Genomic DNA, 23,736 nt, shown 5'->3' with positions numbered 1-23,736 from the left:
AGTGTTGCTTTCGTTATTTGAGGTGGGCGTCCTACTGATGTCCCTTGTTGTGGTGAAGATATGGTCAACTGTTCGCCAAGGCTAATCGTGAAGCTCATTCTTCTTTGTTCGCCACCATGTTTCTTGTACAGAATGTATGCATTGAAGCATGCAATGTCCAACAAATGGCGGAAAAGCTTCTGATAATATTTTTTCAGCATGCTCCTGACCATCTGGTAGCTTTTTAACTGAGAATCGCACCTATCCACACCGCACCATATTGTTGTTGTAGTCGATGACATGTGGCTTTTTAACGATTCCCTTCTTAGAGTTTACATTTAAAAATGTATCGTCATGGGAGATACTGACCATAACAATATCTCTTTCGTCCTTCCATTTCATTACCATCTGCTTGACTCTACACCCTGTTATGTACTCCCCTTTCTTTAGTTTTTCTTTTTTACAAAGTCAGGGAACCCCTTCCTGTCTTGCCGCATTGTGCCGACAACGTCGGTGTTATTGCTGGTTAGTTTGTCCATCAAATCTGGACTGGTGTACCAGTTGTCAAGATAAATGCAGTGGTCTTTCCTGAGTAAATCATGTCTGAGCTCCAAAACAATTCGAGAGGTTATTTTTTCATCTGGATAGTGGCTACCATAATTAGTTTACTTTCCAGTGTAAACTGTAAAGTCCCATACATATGCGGAGCTGTTTTCACACGGAGTTCGTACAACTTGATGCCAAATGTGCTACGCTTTGATGAAATATATTGTCTCCATCCAAGTCATCCTTTCCAAAGTAACAACGATTCATCAACGGTGATGTTCCTTTCTGGCACGTATACTGATCTGAATTTATGCCGCAGATGCTCCATAATGGGGCGAGTTTTGAATAGTTCTCTGCTGATAGTGCCTAGTGGGTCGTATGAAGTATTGTCAGCAAAGTGGACGAATTTCAATAAAAGATGTAACCACTTTTCACTCATCAGTTTCCTGAAGAAAGGTGTGTAAACTGATTCTCTCTTTGAAAAGTACATCTTGTGGTCTGGTTTGTGAAGAATTCCTTGAAGTACAAGCATTCCAATAATTGTTTTTACCTTGTCACATGTAGTATCCTGCCAACTACGAACCTTGGAGCATGCTGCTACATTGGAATGAGAAGCTAGGAAATTTTCCACATATAAGTTCGTCTGTTCAGCTATTATTGTGCACAAAGCATCATCCACAAAACACATAAAACAACTCATCACATCATATTGTTTTAGAGGCACAACTGTACCACTACTACCGCTGAACAAATATTGATCACAAACTGAACTAGCATGCACAAATGCACTAGGTAATGTCTGCTGCAGCAATGTCTCGTCGTCAGATGTTTCTGAATCAAAGTCACTTTCACTAGCCTCAACATCGGTATCTTGAAAACTTTCAGAACTGTCACTGAAATTATTGTCACTTTCTAAAATCAGCTGCTCGATCTCCGAATCTGATAAACAACTTCTTTTTGCCACTGCAAAAGATCACTCACTAACACAGTGGTAAAGCCAGATGAAAAAGGCGCGATTTTGTGGCTGCTTCACCGGAAGCATATTGTCGACGCGGGCTCAAGTGGACACTGTTATAACTAGCCTACAACATGCTGTGTTATCTGACAAGAGCTGCCATCTAGTGGATGGAGCTCAACTAATACCCACAAAAACACACACACACACACACACACACACACACAAAAAACCTAACACACACACACACACACACACACACACACACACACACACACACACACACACACACAAAAACCTAGCACTCTGCTTATCACTGTTATGACCAACTATATTCCCACCCACAACTACTTCTACCTCGAAGGAATCACCTACAAACAAATCCGTGGTACAGCCACAGGCGCAGGCATGGCAGCATTCTGTGCTAACCTATTCGTGGGCCACCAGAGGAATTCTTCCTACCTGCACAGAATCTGAAACCCCTCATCTGATTCAGACTGACTGATGATATCTTCACGATCTGGGCTGAGGATGAGGGCATCCTATCCACGTTTCTTCTGAACTTCGAGACCTTCTCTCCCGTTTACTTCGGCTTGTCCTTCTCGCCCCAAAATCCCACGTTCATCAACGTCGACCTCCACTTCACGGTGGCTCCGTCAGTACTTTTCCACATATCAGATCTACTGATTGTTAGACGCTACAACAGCTGCCACCCATTTCATACCTAGAAGAACCTTCCATAGAGCCTAACCACGCAGAGTCAGCACGACACAGGTCAAAATTAATCCCCCCCCCCCCCCCCCCCCCCCCCCCGGCAGCTTGTGCAGAAACAGATACATACTCCACTAGAGACTGTACAGTGTGTACCCTGTATCACTACTAGTTGTTTCCTTTCCTGTTCCACTTACAAATAGAGCAAGGGAGACTATCTATATTCCTCTGTACGAGCCTTAATTTCTTATATCTGGCCTTCGTGGTCCTTACAAAATGTATGTTGGCATCAGTAGAATAGTTCTGCAGTCCGCTCCAATGCTGGTTTCATAAATTTTCTCAATAGCGTTCCTCAAAAAGAAAGTCACATCCCCCAAGGATTCCCATCGGAGTTAATAAAGCATCTCTGTAGCACTCGTGTATCGTTCAAACTTACCGGTAACAAATTGAGCAGCCTGCCTCTGAATTGCTTCGGTGTCTCCCTTTAATTTGACTCGCTGTCAAAATAGGTCACTCTCGTGTCCTAAATACAGTCTCCTTTACAAATGACTACACTTTTCTAAGATTATCCGTGTTCTCCGTGTTCCATTTCGTATCACTTTGCTACATTACACCCGATATTTAAATGACCTGACGCTGTCAAGCAGGATACTAGTAATGCTGTGAACAAACGTTACGAGTTTGTTTTTGTACTCGTCCACATTGACTTAGATTTTTCTACATTTAGAGCCAGCTGCCATTGGTCAGACCAACTAAAAGTTTGTCTATGTGGCCTCGTGTTCTCCTTCAGTCACTCAACTTCAGCACCTTACCACACACCGTAGGACCACGAGAAAACAGCTGCAGATTGCTGCCCGCCCTGTCCGCCAGAAAATAACAGCAGTGCTACCACACCTTCCTGGGGCACTGCTGATGATACCCTTGTCTTTGATCAATACTCCCTGTCAGGGACAACATACTGGCTTCTATTATTTAAAAAGTCTTCGTGTCACTCACGTATTTGGGAACCTATTCCATACGCTCGTACAGTGCAGTGGGGTTCCGTGTAAAATGTTTTTCAAAAATTTAGGAATACGGAATCTGCCTGCTGACTTTCATCCGTAGCACACAGTATACCGTGTGGGAAAATGGGAAGTGGAGTTTCACGCAAGCGATGCTTGTCTACGCTTTTTGGTCTTTGGTCTTTTGAACTCAGAATATGTTCCAGAATTCTGCAGCAAACCAAAGTTGGGAATATCGGTCTGTAATTTTCCGGGTCTGTTCTTTTACCTTTCATATATACAGGAGCCACCTGCACTTTCCATTCCTCAAGTGCCCTCTGATCAGCCAGAGATGAGCACCCCTCTGGACTCAGTATCACCTGGGACCGGAGAAACGGAATCACATTCTCCACCACGGTTTCGACTACCTCTCGCGGTGACCCAAAATGAGAAATACCGTCACCATTAGGCTCCTCACCCCAATCGCAGAAGTATTCTACTGCCCATCCGAAGTACGCTACATCCTCGTCCGTCCCTATTTGCTCTCGCCCCTGCTCCTAACCGCTTGCTACACAGTTTATACTCCCGTAAAAGATGCAGATGAGAGACTTTTCCCATACGTCCTCCCACTTCCTGCAGCTCTGTCACAGGCATTTACTATCCCACCAAAGGTAGAGCTACCTGTGAAAGCAGCCGTGTGGTTTATCAACTTAGCTGCAACCAGTGTGCTGCATTTTACACAGGCCCAACCATTAATAAGCTATCATTCTAAATCAGACCCGTCCGACGATCCGCCTGCGCGAGATGGCTCTCCCTCACGTCTCGGCAGTGAGCGACCGGCCGGCTCACGGTGAATAACGGAACGGGGAGGGGAGGGGAGTAGGAATCTGAACTGGGCAGCTCGACACGAGAAATTAATTAACGAATTAATTAATGCCTTTTGTGACAAATTTATTTCGTGAAACTGACGAGAAATGAAATGAAACAAACACACATTTCTTTTACTCGATAAGACAACGAACGAGGGGCAGCTAAGTACAAAACACGATATCTGTTACGACCGGTGCAGCTTCACGACGAATGTAATTTTTGAATGAAGTTTCAGCTGACATCGACATGTATTTTGTGATTATTTTATTCACACATTAAAAACAGAAACGCTGCAAGTCAATAAATGCTACTTAATTTGCTTTTCACTAAAGCATCAATGTCTGTTACCATTTTCTGAGCATGCAAATTCGAAGACAATCTCTAAAAAGAAGTAGATTTATTCTATTCACAGCGGAAAAAAGTTGCTCCCACAAATATATAGGTCCTAATTATGTCACAATTGTAGCTGCAAACATTTGAAATTGTGAAAATTTAGCTGAAGGAAATTTTTATACGAGGATACAAGACTCGTTTTATTACGAAATTTATCAGTCAACTTGCCTGCCGCACTGTAGGTCCGTAACTTCTAATTGCAGCTAGGCGTCCTGGACTGAGATGTTATAAATTGGTGCTGGTGTGTCTGACCTTCGCTTTGAAGGTCCTAACCTGGCAACAGTGCTGCTTTTAATCAATTTTAAAAGAGCTATACTTCACTTTAAGCACTGTGCCATCGAGTATGCACACCTGCATTTAAAACATTGGGAATTCAACACGTCATTCCTCTGACGACGGCACACAGTTTGCACGTCCCCCACGCTGCACGGTGATGTCCGGTCGGCGCATTTTACCGAGACCACTCGCTACCCGGGCGGCGAGTCGGCGTGAGCACTCGTGCTCACCTAGCCACCTCCCGAACGAGCCTGGTCCACACGAACAGTCCCTGTCAAACTGCAGTCGAGAGACGACCGAATCGGCACGCCACGCACGCGGCGTGCTCGACTTTGACGACCACTTCGTGGCCCATGCTGTGCAGATTGTTGCCTCTGATACCAGCTTTTCTGAATTGCACAGGTGAGACGTCTCCCTGCAACATCTCTCTCGTTCCTACAGCCTTCACTAGTCCCTGTTCTCCACTTGCTGCCACTGCAGCACTACTTACGCCTTCTGTCCCTCCACCACACCCACATTGTCTTTTCTCCATCTCTCAGCATGGCATCTGAATGCCTGTCCCTGCATGGCACTACAGCATCTTCCCCAAACCCTACCCTGATATCCCACCCCTTGCCTCTCCTGTACCCCGACCACCCACTTGAGGTGAGGTATCTACTCCATTCAGTATGGAGATCGACAGTGGCCTGGTGTGTGTGTGTGTGTGTGTGTGTGTGTGTGTGTGTGTGTGTGTGTGTGTGTGTGTGTGTGTGTCTCTTTCTTTTTTTTTTCTAAATATGAAGGACTTCGTTTGACAGCTTAGTCAAGTTTTGCATGTGAATATCTCCTGCTCAATGCATCCTCCACTTAGTCAATAGCAGTCTATTCTAATTCATAATGTTAATATTTGTACTGTATAGATGTCAAATTTACCACTACATAGACAGCTAACAGTGGCCTGTTCTGTTTGAAGGTCTACATAACAACAGCAGCCAAATAGTATAGGAAGTTTTGGTATAATGGACCCCCACTTTATTGCCACAATTTCTTTTCTATCTGCTTCAAATTTGTGGAGCACATATGTCTTCCACTTATTTACAATACAATTTTCAAATTATATGCACGACACAAAAAAGTTATTTGTTTTATGGTCCCTTACACATAAAACAAATAACTTTTTTGTGTCGTGCATATAATTTGAAAAAGAGTTTGTCTTTAAATATGTCTGCTTGTGTCTGTATATGTGTGGATGGATATGTGTGTGTGTGCGAGTGTATACCCGTCCTTTTTTCCCCCTAAGGTAAGTCTTTCCGCTCCCGGGACTGGAATGACTCCTTACCCTCTCCCTTAAAACCCACATCCTTTCGTCTTTCCCTCTCCTTCCCTCTTTCCTGATGAGGCAACAGTTTGTTGCGAAAGCTTGAATTTTGTGTGTATGTTTGTGTGTCTGTCGACCTGCCAGCACTTTCATTTGGTAAGTCACATCATCTTTGTTTTTAGGTATATTTTTCCTACGTGGAATGTTTCCTTCTATATATATATATATATATATATATATATATATATATATATATATATATATATATAGTAGAGGGAAACATTCCACGTGGGAAAAATATATTTAAAAAGAAAGATGATGAGACTTACCCAACAAAAGCGCTGGCAGGTCGATAGACACACAAATAAACACAAACATACACACAAAACTCTAGCTTTCGCAACCAACGGTTGCCTCGTCAGGAAAGAGGGAAGGAGAAGGAAAGACAAAAGGATATGGGTTTTAAGGGAGAGGGTAAGGAGTCATTCCAATCCCGGGAGCGGAAAGACTTACCTTAGGGGGAAAAAAGGACAGGTATACACTCGCACACACACACATATCCATCCATACATACAAGACACAAGCAGACATTTGTAAAGGCAAAGAGTTTGAGCAGAGATGTCAGTCGGGACGGAAGTATAGAGGCAAAGATGATGTTGAAAGACAGGTGAGGTATGAGCGGCGGCAGATTGAAATTAGGAATTAGCGGAGATTGAGGCCTGGCGGATAGCGAGAAGAGAGGATATGCTGAAGGGCAAGTTCCCATCTCCGGAGTTCTGACAGGTTGGTGTTAGTGGGAAGTATCCAGATAACCCGGACGGTGTAACACTGTGCCAAGATGTGCTGGCCGTGCATCAAGGCATGTTTAGCCACAGGGTGATCCTCATTACCAACAAACACTGTCTGCCTGTGTCCATTCATGCGAATGGACAGTTTGTTGCTGGTCATTCCCACATTATAAAGTGCGGGTGTATATATATATATATATATATATATATATATATATATATATATATATATATATATATATATGTCTGCTTGTGTCTGTGTATATGAGGATGGATATGTGTGTGTGTGCGAGTGTATACCTGTCCTTTTTTCCCCCTAAGGTAAGTCTTTCCGCTCCCGGGATTGGAATGACTCCTTACCCTCTCCCTTAAAACCCAAATCCTTTTGTCTTTCCCTCTCCTTCCCTCTTTCCTGACGAGGCAACCATTGGTTGCGAAAGCTAGATTTTGTGTGTATGTTTGTGTTTGTGTGTGTGTCTATCGACCTGCCAGCGCTTTTGTTTGGTAAGTCTCAACACCTTTTTTTAAATATATATATATATATATATATATATATATATATATATATATATATATAAAGAAACGCACTTTATAATGTTAAAAAAAATATATCGGCTCAACCACTTGTTTATATTGTAAAACACTAAGATTGACACGTTTTGGAAGTCAAGCTTCCATCATCAGAATAATAAAAAGTAAAAGAACCTGTTAAAACTCGCTAAAATGGAACTTGTACCAGGCAAAATAAAATTGATAATAAAATTAAAACATCGTAGCTACTTCCCTTGTTGCAGCTGTGTCTTCCAAGGTACATCTCTGAATAGTCATCAAAATATAAAAAATTCTAAAATGGTGTCGCCTATGGTGTTCAACATCTAACCACGTGGCTCTCTCCTCTATCGTCGTAAACCGCCCATGCGTCTTCGTTGATACCACACAACACATAGCCAAACACGACACAGTGTTCCATTTTAGCAAGTTTTAACAGGTTCTTTTACTTTTTATTATTCGATTGATGGAAGCTTGACTTCCGAAACGCGTCAATCTTAGTGTTTTACGCTATAAACAAGTGGTTGAGCCGATATATTTTTTTAACAATGAAATTGACAACCACGACCTCTGATCCAGTATGGATAAAATCACACATTATTAAATCAAATATTGTTATAAGATTATACAAGGGATGTTCAATTAGTAATGCAACACCTTTTTTTCTGAAAGCAGGTTTGTTCTACTCAGGATTCGTATCATAATCACCATCATCAACATCATCATCATCATCATCATCATCATCATCATCACCATCACCATCACCACCACCATCAGTTCTCTCCATTTTCTTCAATCCATTGCTTCCATCTTAAGGCTGTTGTATGTTGTACTGTCCATAAAATCATCCAGTATTTGAAATCTCTTCCTTCCTCACTTCCTTTTCCCTTCTACATAACCTTCTAAATCTGTTTTTATCAGTCCATCTTTCTTTCTTAATATACGCCCCATTCAATTTCTTTTTTTTTTTTTTTTTTAATTACATCTAGTAACTGTCTTTTCTCTCTCACTCTTCTCAGTAACTCTTCATTTTTTAATCTTCCTATCCAACTTATTCTTTCCACACTCCGACATGTCCTATACACCGTATTATTTCCCACTCTTTTGGCTACAAAACCCTAATTTTCATCACAATCTCCATTCAGTGCGATGGCCCTACACTGTAGTACTGGGAGGGCACATACGGCTGCACGGAATCACTCTACCGGTCGATGTAGGAACCGACATCTCGCTGCACGAATAGCCTTCCCGTCACCCGCATACTGCTTCTTGCAGTGTGCATCTTCCATCGGGCCACACAGACGGAAGTCGAAAGGTGCGAGATCTGGGTCGTAGGGTGTAGGAGGAAGGACAGTCAAAGGAGGTCGTGGGTGTGCAGACTCGTGTGCGTCCTCACGTTGTCGAGGAGAAGCAGTAATTCGTCAGCAGTTTTGTGGAGACACACGTGCCGAAGTCATTTCTTCAGCTTCCTGAGGGTAGTGCAATAAACTTCCAATCGATCGTTGCACCGTAAGGGAAGACTTTGAACAGAAAAACTCGTTCAGAGTCACAAAATACTGTCAGCATGACTTTACTGGCTGAGGGTGCATCTCTGAGTCTTTTCTTTGCAGGAGAGGTGGTGTGGTGCCACTCCACAGCTTCCGTTTCAACATTTTCGACACATTTCATTGCCTGTGACAATGTTTGACAAAAAATTGTCACACTCGGCCTCATAATGAGCAAGCAATTCAGCACAGATAGTCCTTTGTTGCTCTTTATGGGCTTCTGTTAGGTGGCAATGAACACAGCAGGCAAACACTCTGAGTACTCCAACAGGTGGATAAGCGTGTCATCTCTACCGACAGAGACATCCGGTGAAGCAGCCAGACGTACGATTGTGATCCGCTAATGAGAATGTCTGCACATTCCAGAATTGGGGGAGTAACAGCTGTATGTGGCCAGCCGGCACACGGGAGATTGGACAGGTTTGCGTAGTCCTGTTGTGATGGTGTGACAGACACAACTCACTTTAGTTTTGTTCACTGCCAGGTCTCCACAGACATTCTGCAAGTGCCTGTGAATAACTGCAATATTCTGGTTCTCCACCACATGAAAAGCAATGGCAGCTCTCTGCTGTTACTGTCACCATTCTGAAGACTACTATAGTGCCACCACCTACCAGAACATCGTGAAACTATAGCAGCTAAATCAGGAATACTCCACAATGCTCCACTACATATTCAGTATTTGTTAAACTCAAATTTGCTGAAAAAAAAGTGTTGCATTACTTATTGAAGATCCTTCGTATAATGTAGAATCTCCATATTTTGCTGCCTTTTTTAGACACAATCTTTGCTCAATGGTGACTTTAAAGCTCTTATTGTGTCTTGCTTGTCCAAAATCTTTCTTTTTCTTTTCGTTTTCTGCTAGGTGTTAACTATTCACGATGCTTCTGCAACACAAAATTGAATGGAGCTTCTGTAGTGGTTGTAATTTGTGCCCTTTTATATTGGAGTATCAAACATCCAGCACCAGAGGGGCCCATAATACCAATGCCGCCATCTTGGCAAACAAAAATTTATCATCCTCAAATGTTAGCGTAAAGTAAAGTATTAATACTGGATAATAGCGTTTCTTATGTGTGTAATACAAGGAAAACATCATAATGAATATTTACCTAGGCATAACTGTAAAGACACTGACACAAACTGCTAATTTTAAAGTTTTTGTCAGCAATGAAAACTAGATACTTTAGAAAGCACATTTTAATCACGAGCTTTTTTATTTAACCTATATATCATCTACCACTTTCGGTCACAGAGCACCGTCACCGGATGTAAGGTAAAACAGAGCAGTTAAAACAATATCCCATTTTCCTTTTAAGCTGATACAGCATCAAAGTTGCAATTATGCTAATGAACATATCTCACATCGCTTCAAGTCAAACAGATAATGTACCACAGAAGCACGAAACAAATATATGTTTTTTAGCATTTCGAGGATAGATTAAGAAAGCTGTTTGTGTGGTTTCACTGTAACACCCTTGATGACCTATCAGCTTAAAAGGAAAATGGGATACGCTTCTAACATCTGTTTAACGTTACATCCAGCAATGGTGGCCTATGAGCAAAACTGGTATACAATATATACATGTTAAATATAACAGCTCGTGGTCAAAATGCATAATCTAAAGCAGTAAATGGCTGTTGGTTCTCACCTGATGAAAACAAGACAACCTCACTGCTCACTGGAGAAGCTAGCTACTGCCTCAAGACCCTCTACAGGCATAATTACAAATTAGTACCTTTAATTGATAGACTCACCAGCAGAATGTGTGACTTTGTTTATAAGATACTGATGAGCCCAAAATTACTAGTGGAGACCCACGATAAAACTCTTATCCCTATAGGAGGAGATTACCCTATAGGAGGAGAAACAGTAGGTTTCTTTAAAGTGATCTAGAAGTAGTTATCAGTTAGAATATATTAGCACTAGTCATAATTTGCTGTCAGCACACTTTATACCGAAGCAGCCAGCAATGGCTGCTCCTGCCCGTTAATGTGTAAATTGAGTCATCCCAAACCCCTGAAGGCTCTTCCTCCTTCAAGATGGGAATTGCAGGACACAATTTGTGAATGAATGAATGAATCAATGAATGAATGAATGAAGGAGTGTATGAATAGGTGAATGAATAAGACCAACACATTCCACACGGTTTTGTGAGACTGCAATTAAGACACGTGAAACGTGCAAAAACTAAACTCAACATTGCTCAAAAGCTTAGCAACATTTTTGATCTAGTTTGTGTGTCTTTTAACTTGTCAGTGTCTCAACTGCATGCCGAGTTGTTACCTTTAACGCTTCTATTATTCATATTCCACCCGGGACTTCCCATTATCGAACTTAAATGTAAAATGGCAGTGGCGTCAAAGCACCAAATATTCCCTGTTGGAGCACCATATACTGGCACTTGACAGGTCATACGGAAATGACTCACCCGTGTTATTTTTAGGTAAAACTCGAGGTCAAGTCTCGGCACTTACTGGTGATGGTGAGCGAGCTGAGGCTCTCGTTGATGCCGTTGTTGGCGCCGGCGCCGGCCGAGACGACGGACTTGGAGCCGCGCGGCTTCTGCCCGGGGACCTTCACCGTCACGTACTGCAGCGAGATCTCCTTGCCGTGCACGTCATCCATGTAGTCCTGGAACAGCACGTGGAACACATTTTAGGTTTTTACAAAAATAGCGAAAGAAAAACTTTCTTTTGTGCAACTCATTTTATTGTTTATCAAATTATTTGCCTTTATATTAAGCACTGTAGAGGTGCCTGAAAATGTGCAAACAGACACGGCAATTACATATGCTCAATGAAAGCAAACCGTAATCCGTAACCGTGTCAACGGACGTAAGCAGCAGTAAGAGCACAACTCGGGAATCTCTTTACAATTAATAATAGAAGCCGAAGAAATGAATAAAAAGTTTGTGCCACGACTGAGGTTTGAACCCGGGTCTCCTGCTTTCTAGGCAGACGAGTTGGCCATTACAACGCCACAGCAGTATAGCCAATACAGCTGCACGGACTACTCTAGTCGAATGCCCTCCCCAACACAAACCTCAACTCTCTTAAATCACCACTACTGCTGAAGCTTTCCAGTATTTACAACTGTTGAGGCTCTTTATTATGATGAAGAGCATTTTATAATCAGAATTTAGCCTTTAAACTGGTTATGAGAGAATAAATGCACAAAACAGTCAACCATAGCTGTTGTTGTTGTAAATGTGTGTTTTTTTAATAATATTATCAAATAGAGTGGTTAGACATAAAATATTGGAAAGGAAAAGAGAGGCTCTGTTAAAACCCTTTATAGCAAAATACTGAAGCAAAGGTAAATCAGAAAAAAGAAGCAAATATCCAAGATGTCATACAAGGGTGTTATTTATCACCTACATCCTTTAATTTTTACATGGGTGAAGACAGAGAGTCATTTTTTTCAATCTACAGTGGAGTATGTGCTAAACTGAAACTTCCTAGCAGACTTAAGCTGTGTGCCAGGCCATGGATCAGTTTTAATCTATGAGGTAGCTTTAGAAGACATGACTATGAAAGATGAACAGACTTTTTGCAGATGAGCAACTAATCATAACAGAATCAGAAGATGCATTACAAAAGTCAGTCCACAAACTGTATTTAGTATTAAAAATATATGATTTTGATACACCTGTACATAAAACTAAGATACTGGGAGAAATTTGAGAAGAACAAAACTCTCAGTAGGATCTGTGCAACAGGGTAACAGTTTTAAATATCTAGGCTACATTCCAGCAACACTGACTCCAAAATCAAAGCATTCTCCAGTTCATGCAGCACAATGAAGATACCCTGAGATGATAAAGTCAGTGTTGAGTAAATGTCAAAATTTCGTAGAACAACCATACTGCCTACAGTTCCTTATGGAGCAGAATGTTGGACCCTGAACAGAACAATCTAGGCAACAGGAATGAGGTTCCCACACTCGACTTTAGGATGTGCGAGAATTTACCACATCTGAAAGAGAGATGTAGGGTCAGATTAGGTATAAAGAACACGCTGGAATAACCTGAAACACATCAGATAAAATGTTTAAATCATACTGAAAGGATGACCGACAATGAATCTTCAGAAATAATGCAGAATTATAAAGTCTTGGGGAACCATAGAGGGGGAAGGCTACAAAAAGAACTGAAGAGTGGAAATGGTCAGTGCTCTAACTCCCAAGTGTGACGTTTATAAGGAGAATGAAAAAGACAGTGTGTATGTCTGTTTGTGCAAAACTGATATGTGCCCAAAAAACTGAGAAGGTATTGTGGAAGTACAGAATTATACTGTTCACTGCAAAGAAAATTAGAAAATAAATACTTTATTAAGAACTTTCTGAGTGCTGTACCAGGAATTCGACTGGTTCTACATGAGAATAAGAAAGTTTTTATACACTGATGCTTGCAAAGAAGAAATGGCATCCAGTAACTGTTAATAATGTTCAAGGTGTATACATGGATGAGGAAAAAAATATCCCGGATATTTCCCGGTTAAAAATACACTTTGTCCTGGGTGAAAATAGCCTTTCCGTGTTAACTAACAGTATACTTTTCCTCAGAACTGTAAAACTTATCAATCCTTTCAACAGTTGTGGTTTTATACACCGGCTTAGAATTTCCTGTCACTTTAGAAAACGAAACTCAGGGGAAAAAATATGTTTTGGAAATATGTCACGTGCAGCAACATGTACACTGCATATTTTCGTATTACGGAAGTATAAATACATATTCCACCAATCACCGCATGTTTCTTTCCGAAGGATTGAAATCGAGATTGTGATGAGCTTTTGTAAACCAGTCGTAGCTCGTGTCAAGCGATCTCGCCAGTCGATGACAGTGGATATTCAGAGCATAAGGCACATGATGTAGTCAGCCAATAGCAACATCACTGTTAAGCAGCGTGAACACACAAATAGGAAAAGGTAATGGTTGAAGTTGATATACACCTTGTTGCTATAAGAAAAGAAAAGCTTTCACGTATAATATTGGTTCTAAGATTGATAAGCTGCAACCTTTCACACATAATGTTGATCTTTTTTTGCACGTATTACGCTTTAATATACATCACACAAATGTGCCGGTAAAATTTTTAACAACGACATAAATTTCTGATCTTCTGGGCTCGAAAATATTCTAAATGGTCGTCCTCAAAGATTTGATTTTTGAATGAGAGTCAAACGCTCTAAGATTTATGTAATTCACCGGACATTCGCGCACAGAGTTCATCTTGCGTAAAAGGAAATTTACTTTGAGAGTAACGCTTTTCAAACAACCATTCGGAATATTTTCCCGCGATCTGTTAGAAATAGGTTCATTTCAGCAGTTGCCAGATAACAGGCGTCGTCGCGCGCTCATCTACGATGGCGCAGGAAGCCTGTATGCTCACACGTGTAAAACATTCAAAGATCTTACATTATGTCATAAAAGAAACAAGACATTCGAGGATACTCCAAGAGCATGGGATTTTGTGTACCAAGGCGATTAACACTTGACTGTCAGAAAGGTCGAAACAAAATCTGACACTAATAACGTATTTTAGCCTTCTGTAATTATGTGAATGTATTTTAATTCACTTGATAGCTCCCGACCACAGAACTCCGTTTTGTTTTCATTTGACGTGAGAGCAACAAATGAAGAGGAAACAGCAAATTCACTTAACACGGATCACATGGCGACTACCACCTCCCCGCTACAACTGACTGCTCTGTGCTTCAGGTCCAGATCTACGATGTTTCCGGACCGCGGCGTTTGAGGTAGGACGCCAAAAGTTTAAAAAATCGACTTTTCAAAAATATCTTCATTTTGTAGCGCACTTCTTTCTTAAGAATCTGATACATAAAACATTTATGTTCGAGGGAACGTAAGACATGTTATTTGGCCTTGTGCAGTGCCACACTTCTTCACACAGCATTCTTCCATCGCACGTCTCTGTATTTCGCTGTGTGGAATTCAAACGTGTAACTGTAATGGGTGCCATCAAACTATATTCAGGCCAGTGGAAATTAAAATCTCCTGTGGTGCCTCTCCTGCTCCCAGTCTACCGGTTTGACATCCTGTCCCCTTTTAAAAAATCTCGCAATTAAAACTGTATGGGATTATTTGTAACCGCCAGAACAAGAACTCTTCAGAAATGTGCAGTCTTTACTGCCTGTTAGCTAATAACTTGCTGTTTTGTGTGACATAAAATTAAATATAGGATACATAAAACGAGTAAAGACAAGAGACAAACAAGACAGTACACATTTCTTCAGTCCCTAAGTCCTAGCTTTTTTTCCTCTCTAATCTTGCTACAGCTTTATAAGACGTGCTTTCCTTTCGGCGAAAGAATCTATTACCTCATTAAAGTTTGTCGAACATTTTGCTACGTGGAAAATCGAAATATCGTTATCTAATACTGCGTAAACTGTTAATACAAATACGAGTAGTACCCAAGGCTGGTTACGTGTATTTTGTCACTGTCTGCTAGATAAAATTAAATAGGCCTGCCTAATATTGCAGCAGTTGTTATACACACCAAATAAACGAGACTGTTTTGGCACAAATAGTCATAAAAATAACACGACAGAATATAATTCACGAAGTACCAATATCAAATGCCTATTAGGCCTATTACAAGCAAAAAGTTTTATGTTAGGAAATAGTTTCACGTTTCATTCATACTCTCTAGCTTCTGAAGCGTGAGATCGAAAAGTAGTAGTGCGAAATTTTTATATAAATTTGGAATCGTCATATACTTCCGTAATTTGTGTGAGTCCCCGTTTCTTCTCTTTCCTCATTCTAACAAACAATCTTGTCATCACTAATTCTGTAACCATTCCTGCCAGTGTCAAAACTGCCGGCCGGAGTGGCCATGCGGTTCTAGGCGCTACAGTCTGGAACCGCGCGACCGCTACGGTCGCAGGTTCGAATCCTGCCTCGGGCATGGATGTGTGTGATGTTCTTATGTTAGTTAGGTTTAATTAGTTCTAAGTTCTAGGCGACTGATGACCTCAGAAGTTGTCGCATAGTGCTCAGAGCCATTTGAACCAAGTGTCAAAACTTAGAGGTTAACTTCACTAACCCTGCCACAATCACCGGTTTAGTTAACCCGCATTTATTCTCCAGTTAGGCGTTATTACGCGTTCGTACAACGCGTTTTCCGTGCTACTCCCAGAATAGAACTTCAGCGGCTGCTAGCCGGGGACTGTATAACTGGCCCTTAATAGTGTAGCGGTCTGGTCAAAACTTTTCTGTCAAACTTTCATTATCTCGGCTACACAGAGAAGACAATATGTAATATTTGTTGCCTGTTATTCCTGTTAGTCGTTTATTTCCACTCTGGTAGTATGAATCTACTGAATTCGCTAGTAATTATAACAACACTGATCATCTGCAAACCCAGTCAACAACATAAACAGCGATTACCATTCAACCGTTCGGCTTTATTCCGCTCGGTTCGTATTGACCCGTCACCTTTCGTCTGCAGGAAAGTTTATTTCTAGATGCAACAGGGATTCCCCTGCAGAGACATCACGTACACTATGCATGCATTCAAAAATCAACTGACGATTCATTCAGAAATCAACTTCGAATTTGTTCAAAAACCAACAGGGGTGCGTTCAAAATCATATGAGTAATCGATAGACCAACGTGCGCTCGATGCTAGTCGATTTGTGAAACAAGATATTTTTCCTCAATAAAATGAATTTGGCGTCCCCCCCCCCCCTTCCCCCATCTGAAACTGCCGCCCGGGGCAGATACCCGGTTTGTCCCCGCCCCCTGCTTCCGGGCCTGTTGCGCGTACGTGAATCTGGCAGCTTAGGAGCACCAGTAAAATTTTTCCGGGTAGCATCTGGCTGCTTGCTGCTTTTGCTTGTGCAGTTAACTGCCACACTTCTGTAACCAGAACGAATGTAATGTAAACAGTTGTGACGTCACGCTCATCGGAGGCAGTTTGTTGTTATGAAACATTGCATAGTCTTTAGGAAGACTTTGGCACATTTTGCTGTTGGCAGACGCTTGTATGAGCTCTGTGTTTTGTTGTTGTATATGGTGCATTTCCTTCGCAACTTAAGTTTAATTTTCGTTTTTTTTTCTCTTTTTTTTCCTTTTTTTCCCTCGTTCGGTAGCGAGATACAGTAATATTCTTTGTTAGAATATTTGTTCTTACCAGTGAAAGTCACAAAAATTTAACTGAAAACTAAAACAATGAAAAATTCCCAGAATTCTAAAAAATTCCCGGGTTTTTCCCGGTTTACACCTGGATGAAAAATTACCGGGTTTTTCCCGGATCTCCCGGTTGTGCTGGGTCGTACACACCCTGAATGTTATTTATTTTACACAAATAATGCAGTTAGCAGTTTCGAATCGGGAGATTCATCTAGAGATGGCTGCTCATATTTATGTTGCACTTGTTGCTGTTTACATTGGTTGTTGGCTGTCGTTCCCCAACCACTAAGGTAAACATAAACATGAACAGCCATCTGGAGATGAATCACTTAATTTGAAACCAATACGTATGCTATTTGTGTAAATAAACAGAAGCTGGTTGCTAGCATTAGCTTGTATTCTGCACACAGCCACAGAGCTAAAAATGTTAGTTTGTGACAAAATAGCAGACTGAACGTTTTTGTTCCAAATGCCATTGACGCTGAGGCAACACATGTTAGTGGTAATAAAGGTAAAGAAACGCAGTAGCGAGCTTTCAAATAGTAGAGCTGCAGGCAACAAAAATCACTTCTCTTATATTTTAAGTTTTGGAACTCCAGAGCACGGCTCGGAACAAAGACCGTGCGCCATCTACTAACGCGTGTCTGTCCACGGTTTGACTCTGGATCAATTCTAGGGACATGCAACTGAGTACCGAGAACACAACAGCGCTGAAAACACATTTTGTGAAACAACAGCTCTTAAGAGTATTTTCCATTTCTACTCTTCAATTGATGGAATGATCAAATTTGACATCTTCAAATACAGAACAGTGTTAATAAGATAGATCTTTGCTCATCGTGGTTGTTGTTGTTGTTATCAGCAATGAAACCATAATATTTTTCTCTGCAAAAGTGGAGATCATGGAGAACAATGAGGACATTTGAAACTTCCTGGCAGATTAAAACTGTGTGCCCGACCGAGATTCGAACTCGGGACCTTTGCCTTTCGCGGGCAAGTACTCAACCACCTGTGCTACCGAAGCACAACCCACGCCCGGTCCTCACAGCTTTACTTCTGCCCACGAAAGGCAAAGGTCCCGAGTTCGAGTCTCGGTCGGGCACACAGTTTTAATCTGCCAGGAAGTTTCACATCAGCGCACACTCCACTGCAGAGTGAAAATTCATTCTGGAATGAGTGTAGACAGTGGTACTCACGTGCAGGCTGGGGTGGTAGGTGAGGCGGCCGTCGTCGCAGAGCGTCACGTACTTCTTCTTCCACTCCTTGTTGAGCGCCTTGCTGGAGCGCTTGTACAGGTAGCCCTGCTTCAGTGGGATGGCTCGTCCACTGCCCAGCTCCGTGCCGTTCTTCAGCTTGTCCTCGCCCTTCTTGGAGGGGGTGAACAGGTTCGACCGCCTGCGGCTTTTCCTGAAGTTCCATTCACAGTTGGCTGACACGCATATGAAAAGGCACGACTGTGTGTGTCTGTGTGTGTGTGTGTGTGTGTGTGTGTGTGTGTGTGTGAATATTCCCTACATAACAGTATTCGTTGTTTAATTATTAGCTCCAATAATACAATATTAAAGATAGTAGTTTATACAATATAACTTCAGATGAAGTATACGAAAAAACCTCGTCAACAATCAGAACCTCAAGTTAAAATAACTAATGGAAAAAAAAACAAAAATTAATATGTTAAATTACTCTTAATGTTCTCAACTGCGTAGAAACTTTCAATGACCTTCGGTTTGCAGCTACCTCGGTATGTCTCGAGTTTTGTCTGCACCGCCTCGTAATCTTGCAACCACGTGGGCTTCTTCCACAAAAATTATCCAGAAGTACACAATCTGCGTTCTTCTAGTACGAGTAGCACTCCAGCTTGTGTGTGGTGTAAGACTTGCGCCACCACCTCTGGGTGATACCACTTATGTAAATAACATTTAGTATTCTGATTACTTGTCGGGTGATGAAAACTCTTAAAAATAAACATACTATCGTGTTACTAGTTACTAATATATTTATATGAACTGAATTACAATATGTATACTGCTACACAAGAGATCTCACAGTGTTTGTACGCGGGTTGGGCAAAAATATGGAAGCACCACAAGAAACGCACGCTCGAACATAAATGCAGACGCTAGACAAGCCCGCAGGTCGCGCTGTTGTTTTTCACCTGTGCAATGTCCTCGATACGTCGCAAGTGCCGGCCGTGTTGTGAGCGTTACATTAGAGATAAGATGTGGGCAAATTGTCGAGGCTTCCGTGACCGACAGAGATCAAGTGTTCGGTGTCTCGAGACGCCCATCGAAGATTTCTCCGCGTACAGGGAAAGTGGAAAAATAGCATCCACCGAGTCACAAACGGGGACGAAAGTGTGTGTCGAGTGATCGTAGCAGATGGTCACTGGACGACAGCAGATGCAAAAGTCACTGCAGAACCGAATGTCGCATTCGCAAACCTCGTCGGCACTAACACGACGTAAGCGAGGAACTGCAGAGCGACCCAGAATTCGAAACCCGTCATCGGCGGTGTATGTGGTAATAACTGGAAAATGTGACGCTAAAGCCATAAAACCTGGTCTGTGGAGCAATGTAAGAAAGCCAGATGAGTTTTGTTATACATTTCGAGAGTGACATGTAGCAGGAGTTGAGTGACAATTTGGGCAGCCGTACTGTGGTATTCCACGGGCACGGGTCACACTAATGCCGAGGATTATGTGAGCATTTTGGCCCATCAGGTCCATCCCACTGTACAATGTTTGCTCCCCATTAGTGATGCCGTGTTCCGAGATGAAAAGGCCCACGTTCGCAGGACAAATTGTCGCACCTGCCCTGGACGCCACAGTTACCATATTTTAATACTGTTGAGCCTTTGTGGGCGAACGATGGCTATCCACCTCTATCACTGTTCCTTCAGCTTGTCACTATTTTTCAGGAAGAATGGCTTAAGATGCCCCTGAAAACCATGCAGTAATGCATTCTGAGATGAATGGAAGCTTTTTTGAAAGCCAGCAGTTTTCCTACACAGTATTACACATTGTGTTTTTGCTGTTTACATATTTTTATCTATGCCCTGTACGTTACTTGTTAATGCTTGCACATCACATCATGACAAGTACGTTCTCACAATGTGCGCGCGAGCGTGTGTGTATGTGTGCGTGTGTGTGTGTGTGTGTGTGTGTGTGTGTGTGTGTGTGTGTGTGTGTTCTATCATAGCACCCCTGCATAGTTTGCCAGTAGGCAACAATCACTGTGGGGGTGACGGGTGACACATCACTGTGGGGGTGACGGGTGACACACACACACACACACACACAGCACCCATATTAGTGTGTGTGCGTCTGGGGAGTGGGGGGGGGGGGGAGAGGGGAGTTGGATAAGCAGTAATGTGTAAGCAAAACCCTTGAACATTCACCAAATTTTGAACTGAATGTAGTAAAATTGTAGTTTCTTTTTTCATTACTGTTCACATTGTTACCAACCAGAGAATTAAAATAAAGCTGCGAAGAAAACTTAACATTTCAAAAAATTCCCAAGTTTTCTATACTATTCTATTCTAAATAGGTAGGCCACCATGTGGAAGAACTAATCACGTAAGGGAGGGTTTGTGCTGGAGTGTGTGAGTTTGAAGTGCTACCCGCATTAGAAACAACTTGTAAGGAGTTTTTGACTGACATTTCTGATGGTTAATTTGCAATAATTGTACTGATCACACTGAGATAATCTTAAACTTAATGCGTGGCCGAGCGGTTCTAGGCGCTACAGTCTGGAACCGTGCGACCGCTACGGTCGCAGGTTCGAATCCTGACTCGGGCATGGATGTGTGTGATGTCCTACGGTTAGTTAGGTTTAAGTAGTTCTAAGTTCTAGGGGACTGGTGACCTCAGATGTCAAGTCCCATAGTGCTCAGAGCCATTTGAACCATATTTTAAACTTTGTGCCAAATCCCATTTCCCACTTCCTGTGAGCTGCTGCCTCAACTGTTGGGCTGCTGAGTATGCCTCCAGGCCTGACCCCTGAATTTCATCACCACCTGTAGTCCTACCTACGATTTCCGGAGACCACTACCAGAAATTCTCTTGAGGGGTACGTGTGATATCATTTCTGCTAATTGCATCTCTATCAGTTTCATTTCCAATGAGATATTCCACTGCCAGTGTCTGGAAATCATATGAAGAAACACCAGGGACAATGTACGTTTGTAACTAGCGTATGTGTGAATTAGAAGGAGTGAAGTTGCAGGTCAGGCAGCCAAAAATGTATACGTGGGGGTGGTGTGGCACTATGAGTTGCCCGCCTCCGCCCCACGTACGTCTCTCTTGCTACTGATGTACAGGGCCTCTTCCATTGGTCAACAAAGAGAGGTGAAGTGATGTTAATGTGCTTCCATATGTGCCAAAGTTTTATGATGCACTGGCCCTTCCTTTGTCAAGTTACACGCCCCGGTACCCGCTCGAAAGACACCTCATTTCCTCGCTTCCGTAAGTGCTGTGGATTGTCTAGTTTTTTAGCTGCCGGTCCCACAGTGGAGATAGCCTGAAGGCCTGTTCAGGACTCTGCCATTACATGTCTTCTGCACTATTTGAGCTCCAAATGTTAAGCAAATATCGATGATACAGAAATACATAAACTAGGACCAGCAGTTGAATTTGAAACAGGAGGATAGTCTGTGAGCAGCAAAAGTGATGCTCCACTGTAAACATACGAGGGTCGTTTCAAAAGTGCTGCACACTGCGCATGTACGGCCGTTACGGTGGTATGACCAAGCTGAAAGTCATGTCAGTAGCGAGCAAGACTCCATGTGTGACCATCGTATGTGTTCGCTCGTTTGTGTAGCTGTGTCACGAGTAATTCGGTTTTAGAATTGAAACAGAAGCTGAATCTTTTTGTGAAGAACCTATGTGTGATCCGAAAGAATAAGCTAAACACAGTTGGCGATGGCATTTTTGTTGCTGTTAGAAGTAGTTTATCTTGGCGCAAAATTGTAGTAGATAGTCCCTATGAATTAGTATGGGCAGAGGACATTCCTGCCAACCGGAATAAAATAATAATTGGATCCATTTACCTACCCCAATTCAGATGATACAATTGCTGAAAGTTTCAAAGAGAACTTGAGTTTAATTTTAAACAACTCATACAATTATAGTTCGTGACGACTTCAATTTACCCCCGATATGTTGGCGCAAATACATGTTTAAATCTGGAGGAATGAATAAAACAGCATCTGAAATTGTGTTAAATGCATTCTCTGAAAATTATTTCGAGCAGTTAGTTCATGAACCCACACGAATAGTCAACGGTTGTGAAAACACACTTGGCCTCTTAACAACAAATAATCCTGAGCTAATAACAAGCATCAGAAAGGATACAGGTCTAGGCGTAGCGAGGTTGAATATTGTAACTCCCAAAGCCTCCAAAAATAAACGAAAAACATATCTATTCGAAAAAGCAGATAAAAACTTTCTTGACGCCTTCCTGAGAGACACTCCTTCCAAATTAGCAATGTAAGAAATAGTATCGGCAGCAAATGAGAGATTTATACCAAATAAATTAGAGATTTATATAAATTTATATTTATGTTTATAAATATATATAAATATAAATAAAAATTTATATATAAATATAAATATAAATTTATATTTATATTTAGATAAATTAGAGATTTATACCAAATAAATTACAACACGACGGAGCTGATCCTCCCTGGTACACAAAACGGCCAGAACACTGTTGCAAAAACAACGAAAAGAACATGTCACATTTAAACGGACGCAAAATCTCCAGGGGCTCCGACTTATTATATATTGGTGGGAGGGCGGTGGGGGGGATACGGAGGGTCTTTCCCCGGAAATGAAAAATAGTGAGTTTTAAGGTTTTTTTAACATTTTAGAGTCATATGATCAACTTTAGGACCCCGAAAACTGGACTCTCGATAACTCAACAAGCCTGATACATTTTTTGGCTTTGAAAAAAAAAACCATAAGCACACACGGTATTTTGTAAAAAGCTAATTTAATTTACAGTAATAATCATGCTTATAGACTATTACAGAGCAGTGAATATATATAAGTTAATGCTTTAATACAGTTAATACAGCATGCCTAATATTTTCGGTCAATAAGTATGTAATTAGCGGGTTTTAATTGGGTCTTACACCCTAAAAATATTTAAGTATTTGAAAATAACTAATACAGTACTACAGTAATATAGTAACACAGTAATAAACTAGTACTAATATTTCGAAACTGAAAATTTAACATTATGTATGCATTTCATTCTCTATTTTATAAAGATTTTTAATACTGCTCTAAATGCCATTATTAGGGCTAGAGTGTCTGAGGAAGGTGCAAATGTCAAGTGTCTGACTGCATTACTGAAAATGAAGTCGTTGACGAGTGGTCGGATATCCAACTCATCCAAAACATCTCGGTGGGCATGAAGAACAGCCAAGTTGTTCAATCGCTTCTGTCCCACTGTTGACCGGAGATTTGATTTCAGACGTCTAAGGGCGCTAAATGACAGTTCTGCTGTTGCTGTCGTGATTGGAACTACTTGGAGAAGCTTACTGCACTTCACTACTTCACGTAACATTTCTCCAACTGCAGGCTCTTGTGTAATGTACTTTCTTACATCACGCATGTTTTTTTTAAGACCAGTTGTTTTTTATTAGCGATATCGCTAACATATTCAAGTGTAAGCGTAGTCACTCAA

General features: G+C 41.6%; 1 protein-coding gene across 1 annotated transcript in view; it reads right to left on the bottom strand.

Moving 5' to 3' along the window:
* LOC126109555 (centaurin-gamma-1A) overlaps window positions 1-23,736 on the bottom strand; it is a 333,594-nt gene that overhangs the window by 64,440 nt on the left and 245,418 nt on the right. The window contains exons 8-9 of the mRNA XM_049914570.1: window positions 18,241-18,451; window positions 11,367-11,523 (exon numbers count right to left, since the gene is read on the bottom strand). Of these exons, the coding sequence (XP_049770527.1) occupies window positions 11,367-11,523; window positions 18,241-18,451 (368 nt within the window). The remainder of the gene's footprint in view (window positions 1-11,366; window positions 11,524-18,240; window positions 18,452-23,736) is intronic.

Source organism: Schistocerca cancellata, chromosome 12 (genome assembly GCF_023864275.1).
Source record: "Schistocerca cancellata isolate TAMUIC-IGC-003103 chromosome 12, iqSchCanc2.1, whole genome shotgun sequence".
NCBI classification, from domain to species: domain Eukaryota; kingdom Metazoa; phylum Arthropoda; class Insecta; order Orthoptera; family Acrididae; genus Schistocerca; species Schistocerca cancellata.
The sequence above is the reverse complement of the archived record's forward strand: the minus strand, read 5'-3'. Positions and strand labels throughout refer to the sequence as shown.